General features: G+C 60.6%; 1 protein-coding gene across 1 annotated transcript; it reads right to left on the reverse strand.

Moving 5' to 3' along the window:
- Positions 1–1604: 1604 nt before the first annotated feature.
- Positions 1605–5600, reverse strand: LOC122391237 (flocculation protein FLO11-like). Its single transcript, XM_043384981.1, has 5 exons — positions 5532–5600; positions 3756–5405; positions 3278–3638; positions 2822–3019; positions 1605–1909 (listed from the first exon to the last, which is right to left on the reverse strand). The coding sequence occupies exons 1-5, from the start codon at positions 5598–5600 to the stop codon at positions 1605–1607; spliced, it is 2583 nt and encodes an 860-aa protein (XP_043240916.1).
- Positions 5601–6929: the final 1329 nt, after the last annotated feature.

Consider the following 6929-nt stretch of genomic DNA (forward strand, 5'->3'; position numbering starts at 1 on the left):
ACCAGCGAACTGTTACTTTTCCTGCTGGAAAGAACGTAGTTTCGAGTATATATCGTTTCAGAGTTAGTCAATTAATAAGCATGAAATGGAATAGCTGGAAAAGTAAGAATAGTAGCTGGAATCTAGCCGAACGGGTAATTAAGTTTCCGACCTCGTTCCCAGCCCTCACAGGTGTGAGGTGGTCAGGCGCATGGTAACAGTGTAATAGGCACACGCTGGAGCTAATGTAACCACAGGCCGACTGTGTGTCTGCTCACCGACTCGGTAGCGCTCGGCTTCCCGAGACGCCAGCTGTCCTGGAGCAGCTACCGCTCACCGCCAGCCGTGTCCATTACACAGCGAGAAACCAGCACTAATGGCACCGGCAGCCTTCGAACTGCGGTCCCGTAAGCCCTTCGGTCCCGTGAACCCTACCGGCCGAGTAGATGGCAGTCGGGGAGCGGAGATAATTAGTTGACCAACATGTGTAACATAAAATAGTTTTATCTTTAGGGTGAATTTAAAAAGAATGAGGCAATTTATGCAAGGAAGTGGAATTATCATAAGTTTCAATCCCAGTCGAATTACTGAAGTGCATTGTAATACAACCACTGTTCAGCAAACTCTCATCATAAGGCCTTTAACCTGACTTCGGAGGTCACCGGTTGTCGAGTTGGATCAAAATGAAGTTGGGTACCCGTCGCGATACGTCTTGTAACGATGCACACGCTCGTTTTTTTTTCACGCGAAGCCTTAGCTCAATTAGGTAAACCGGCGATGGTGTACGATCGTATCCACCCAGCCCCTCCCTAGGCCTGTCCGTATGACTAGTGGCTAGCCTATGTGCAGAAAACCGATAGTTCTATGAGGTATTACGGTGCTTCAGCCTTCAAAACATTATGCCATATTCCAGAGAAAGATTCGTGTTCCTGATTCAGAGGACGTCGAAATGACACAACAGCGTAGAAATTGCACGGTATGTGATCAAACTTTACGTAGAATTGACGTTCTACCATCGTCAATATTTATTAAAACTAGAACGGGGTTACGGGATGAGAGAGAGAGCGGCCAGTGGTACCGGGAGGACTGGGCGGCGCGGCAGACTTGATTCAGAATCTGGCACGCCCGCGAGACATGACTCTGACTAACGGGTCAAAATGGCCGACGGGATCAGACTGAGTCAGACAGCGGTTCCGCAAAATTGTCAGACGTGTCAGGAAGGTGAGAGATTCCCGGATGTGTCAGACCAACTGCACTGCAGAACCACGTAATTGTACATATAGCCGAAGTACTTAAAGGTTACTTCACGGGTGTGGGAATGATGCGCACCGAAATAGTACTACGAGTATTTACAAAGGACACGTACCTACCTACTGACAGGAGAAACTGCATATATGTGCACTACATGAATCGACACTCAAGCTAAATTTGTACATACAAATACCATGAAGATATGCATAGACACACATTCTAAGTAGGTACTGCTACATGCCACGCGGCACCAGAACTTGTACTGACACTTGAACTCACACGGGGGTCTATCTAAACACTGCAGAGAGGTCACAGCGTTCCCTGTACCACCACCACCACCCCCACCCCGGGACCGTCTGTCCCACACCTGACACTCACCTGGTATCACTGCCGCGCCGGCGCCGTGTCGACTGGGACGTCACGGCCGTGGATGACCTCGCCGTCGCCTCGGGGCCGCCCTGTGCCCCCTCGGAGGACCCGCCCTCCTCCTCGATGATCACCAGACGGTCCTCCTCGTCACCGCTCTCAGCGTCCTCGGCGGGCGCGGACTCCTGCGACGCTGCTGCAGGAGGAGCTTCGGAGGCGTCTTGGACAGCCTGTTTGGGAGGCGCTGGAGTAACTGCTGTAGGAGCTGAAGATTCAGGAGTCTCGGAGGCCGGTTTGGGAGCCTCAGCAAGAGCTGGAGGTGGTTTAGAGGCGCTAGAGGTGGAAACTGGTGTTTCACTAGCTGCAGATGACGAAGTCGATATTCCACTAGCTGCCGTTGTTGATTCGGAACTGGATGAAGGAGCTGCAAAAGCGGCAGACGCGACTGGTGCGGGAGACGAAGTCACCGTCACTGCAGCGGACGACGCCACTGAGGTAGAAGCAGCAGAGCAAGTCTGAACTGTGGATGACGAGTTGGTAACAGATGATGCTGAAGAACTGGGTGCAGCTGCTGCAGACACAGTCTCAGATGACGATGCTGGTACGTCAACATTAGAAGAGCTTTGTGTTGTTGGAGCAGATGTCATCTCTGCAAGAGAGGTAGATGTTGACGCCGTGGCGGTGGTAGAATCTGATGATGCTAAAGATATCGCTACAGAAGATGCTGATGATACTGGAACTTCGGACGAAGTTAAAGCGTCAGCTGGGACGTCAGAAGCCGAGGATTTATCAACAGTCTCAACACTACTATCTAATGCCTTTTCCTCCGCTTCTGCGTCTTTTGTTTGCGTGTCCCTGGTCCCCGACACAGTCGAGTGCGCGTCAGACGTCACACTATCGTCCTCCACAGGCTCGTCTTTCGCCGGTCTTGGGTCCTTATCACTGTCCGGCTGAACATCACTAGCCACTGCCGAAGGGTTATCTCCTCCCGCGTCACCACATTGATCCGACCCGCGAGGTGGAACGTCTGATGTCAACGTCACGCCGCCATCACTCGCTGACGCTGCTGACGTCTCCGCCGACGTCACAGGTGCGTCATCTGCCGACGTCACAGGTGCGTCATCAGCAGATGTCACTGCAGCGCTGGTTTGGTTCGAGGTGACTGGACCGTCTGCAGAACTTTCTGAGGGTCCATTAGCACCAGATGGTGTGCCACTGGGCTCACCTGGGTCACCACAACCACCATCCTCACCACCGCCACCAAGATCACCACCGGCACCAGCGTCACCACCACTGGCGTCTACAGAGTCACTATTGGTGACTGGGTCGTCTGAGGGCGCTGACCGCGGCTCTCCCTCCGAGGTCCCGGTGGCAGCCGGAGCCGCGCCCGGGTCTGCTGAGGGGCCGTCCGACGGGGGTCGGTCTGGAGCGGTGGTGACTTCGGAGGCAGCAGGAGGCAGCGTCCCGGAGGAACCACCAGTGCCAGAAGAGACAGCTCCTTCTGGCGAGTTCAGGGCAGGGGCGGAGTCCGCAGCGGAGTCGGTCCCAGTGGTGTCCATCGGTGATTTATCCGCACCCGCTCTGTCGCTCGTCGGCGCTGCGTCTCCACAAGCGTCACCTTCCGGTCCCTCTGTCGGCGATCCACCTCCTGTCCTGTCCCCACCGTCCCCGACTCCCCGACCGGGGCCAGTCTCCTCCCCGTCGCCGCCCGGCGTCACACTCCCGTCAGTCCCGTCCTCCGTCTCCTCTCCCAGACAGGCCTGCACCAGGCCAGCGGCCAGCATCGCCGCGTCGTCGTCAGCGTCGCTGTCGTCCGGACAGGGCGGCAGCGGCGGCTGCATCTGCGGGGCCGGCTGCGCCAGCGGCCGCAGACCGGGCGGCGCGCGCCGCTTGCTGGGCCGCGGGATCAGGTCCGGCAGAGAGCGCTTCTGCGGCGCGGCGGCGGCGACGGCCGTCTGTGAGATGGGCCGGATGGTCACCTCGTCCGTCAGGAAGGTGGCTTTGTTCAGCGGCTGCTTCAGCAGGCTGAGCAGCTGCTGCTCCTGGGTGGGACGGGCGGACACCTGAGAGAGTGGTGTTAGCACCGGCGGGGCGCGGTAGCCGACCGCCACTCCGCCGCCCCCGCCTCCGCCCCCGCCTCCGCCGCCGCCGCCGCGGGCAGCCGCACTCAGACCGCTCATACAGTGGGAGCTGAAGTCTCCGTGCATCCCGCTGCCACGCGTCATCAGCTTCTGACGCAGCAGCGAGTTGGTGGACGGCGAGGGTGCCGAGACTGGGGTGCGGCCGGCGGCGAGCGGGGCCACGTCTGGCGGCGGGCCGCGCGGACCCCAGCCGCCCCCACCCCCGACGCCTGGCCGGCCCAGGGGGAACAGGCGCGCCGACGGGTCCGTCAGCAGCCTCTTCACCTCGGTCCGCGGGTCCTTGAGCAGCTTGTAGAGCCGGTCGCGGCTGACCTGCAGGATGTCCACCTGTCGGAAGGCCGGGTGCCAGCCCACGTATTTGACTGCCTCCAGTGTGAAGGTGGAGAGGTTGGCCAGCTCCTGGAGCGGCTGGCTGAGCAGCGCCTTCAGCCGCGGCAGCGGGATCAGCAGCAGCTCCGGGATGCCCATCTTGGGGTCGTTGAGGAAGGTCCACAGGGTGCCGGACGGCGCGCCCGTGGAGGTCGGAGGAGTCCGCACCGGCGACGGCGTCAGCTTGCAGCGCGGGTCTAGCGGCGAGCCGGTGCGCTCGGACGGCTCCGGCTTCTCGGAGCGCGCCCGGAACGTCACCGGGTCCCGGTTGTGGAACTTGAGCTTGAACGTCGGCTTGGTTGGCTCGGGCGCAGCCGCGGACGACACCGGCGGCGGTGTGGGGCTCTCCTTGGGCGAGTTGGAGAGCAGGTGTTTGAGCAGCTCGCAGCTCTTCTCGCTGCTGGGCAGCGACACTGCCGGCCGCGCCGGGTCTGGCGCCGGCGTGCTGTCCAGCAGCGAGGCCAGCATGGGCGAGCTGCTGGCCGCCTGCTGTGCGCCCCGCGCCGGTGCCGCCGCCCCCGAGCCCGGAGACGGGCCGCCCAGACGGATCTTGGGCACGGCGATCACCGGCGGCGGGTAGACCAGGCTCAGGGGCTCGTCGTCGACAGTCATCAGCTCAGACTTCGGCCGGGCGCTGAGCATAGCCGAGAGCTCCTTTTTCACGCTCAGTCTAATCCTTGGCGGACCTTCAGAGGCGGTGTTATCCTTTTCGGCACGTTTACCGTCACCGTCACCGTTCTCAGAGACGCTGGCGGTGAACCGTGGCGCTGCCTCGTCCTCCTTGGCTGCTTCGTCTGTCCTGCCCGAGGAGCTGCCGCTATCGGCCCGGGCGGAGCGGGCGTCGCTCGACGAGGCCGACCGGTTCCTCGAGTAGAGTCGCTTCAGTCGCGCCGTCAGCTCGGTGTCATCCACGTCTGGACCGACGTCTTCAGACGTGTCCTCGGCAGCCGCCGGCTCGGGCCGCTCGGAGGCTGCCGGTGCTGAGGCAGCTGCCGGAGGTGCGTGCGCCGAGGCTGAAGATGTTGAGGGAGCTGATGTGGCTTTGGATACCGCTGATGTTACCGTAGATGATTTTGATGTTTTTGACACTGCCGACGGTTTGGAGCCAAACGATGCGGCACTCAGGGTTTTCATCATTGCCATCGATTTCCTCATCAGGTCGTGTTTGGAGCGTACGCCATGTTTGGCCGCTCGTTTGGAGGCGGCGCCGGACGCGGCAGCCCAGCCGTGTTTGGTCCGTCTGAGGGTCAGCTTGGTGTTGGCCGGAGCCGCCGGCTTGAACAGCTCGCAGTGCGCCTCCTTTATCACACCGTTCACAATCACTGTCCGCAGGGTGATGGCGGGCGGGGGCGGGGGCGGCGGCGGCGGCGGCGGCGGGGGCGGCAGCGGCGGCGCCGGGGAGGCCGGCCGGGCGGCGCGGGTCACCGGCGCCTCCCCGGAGCTGGTCCGCGGCGCCGACCGGGACCGCACCAGGTCCGAGTAGTCCCTGGCCATGTTTTTGGAGCCGCGTGATGAGCGGGGCGGGTTCCGCCGTCCCCGGCCCGGCGCTCCATCGCGGCCGGCCGGCGGCTTCTCGTCGGTACTGCCGGCGGCGGGGGCGGCGGCGGGGGCGGCCGGCTGCTCGGCCGGGGCGGCGGGGGCCGTCTCGGCCGGTGCCGACTCGCTGCTGGACGCTGTAGATCGGCGACGTGCCGGTCCCCCGGCCGGCGGCGCTTCAGGACCACGCTGCGTCCCCGAGCGGGTCCGCGTCATTCTCGGAAGGCGTCTTCAATACCTGTCAAACACACAAACAGACAGACAGTCAGCAAGTTATAGCTTATAGGGCACACACGTTCCACTGTGATCAAGTTCAAACGAAATAAGATACTGATTCATGGGTAGTTATTGTGGACAGCTGCAATGCAATTTGACTGGCACCCTGCAACACTTAACCGCTGCATTCGGTACTTAAGTCGTTACATACGGCAGGAATAACAGCAAATAGCATTAGCACTTGTCACACTAGTGCTGAGGCCCCAGCAGTCGCAAACCAGCACCAATAACCAGCCGTCTATTTACAGAGTACCTAACGGGACAATGCGAACACACCGGCACGTTTTGCAAACTGATTTCCTCGTGACAGGCGGTCCGGGTGCAGCTGTACGTTCACGGGTCGCCATAGCAACCTGGGCACGGGAGGACTCGGCACGCCGCCGTCGCCGGCTCGAGTGTGGCTGTGTTAGTGACGCGAGACCACCGACGCCGGCCGCTCCACCCCCGGAGAGAGAGACGATCAGCTGATGTGACGTCAGCGCCGCCCCGATAGGGCCCCTCGCTGCGTCTGGCCGCCCCCCCCCCCCCCTCCCCCGCCCCGCCCCGGTCGGCGGGCGCCGTTTATAGGAAACGATACCTGATAATCGGTGACGGTGTGGTCCGAAAGCCCGTGAACTCGACGCTGGAGTGATACGCTAGTTGGGAAAAGCGGATAGAGTTATAACTCTCTGCTTGATCAACATGAGACACAAACGATGCGCAATTATCGAACGCAGACTATGCAATGGCAATACAAGACCGGCAAAGGGACAGGGACGATAACTTTGACTTTCTCTAGGACGCGGTGAAATGCTAGCCGTTATTTCTAGGTCAACTTCGTGAATGAGGTCATGAGGCCAAATGTCGAGCTGATAAATGCGATGATTCAGGCGTATCGAGCCTTGACCTATATCTTGAGCTCCCTTTGATGTTTTTTTGTCTATAGAGCGCAACAATAACCTCGTTGCTCGGTTCACGCTGACAGGTCGTGCAAAACGAAATTCGCGTTCCAATGCACGTCAGTCCCAAACC

This window comes from Amphibalanus amphitrite, unplaced genomic scaffold (genome assembly GCF_019059575.1).
Source record: "Amphibalanus amphitrite isolate SeventyFive unplaced genomic scaffold, NRLGWU_Aamphi_draft 000021F_arrow, whole genome shotgun sequence".
Classification (NCBI taxonomy): domain Eukaryota; kingdom Metazoa; phylum Arthropoda; class Thecostraca; order Balanomorpha; family Balanidae; genus Amphibalanus; species Amphibalanus amphitrite.

What these genes read in the sequence shown, in the direction of transcription:
- LOC122391237 (XM_043384981.1), bottom strand. Translation starts at nt 5,600, where the DNA reads ATGGCCAGGGACTACTCGGACCTGGTGCGGTCCCGGTCGGCGCCGCGG. An exon ending in CCAGCTCCGGGGAGGCGCCG is followed by an intron (nt 5,406 to 5,531) that starts GTGACCCGCGCC and finishes GGTGTGATAAAG; the next exon opens with GAGGCGCACTGCGAGCTGTT. An exon ending in CGGGGAGGAGACTGGCCCCG is followed by an intron (nt 3,020 to 3,277) that starts GTCGGGGAGTCG and finishes CCACCGCTCCAG; the next exon opens with ACCGACCCCCGTCGGACGGC.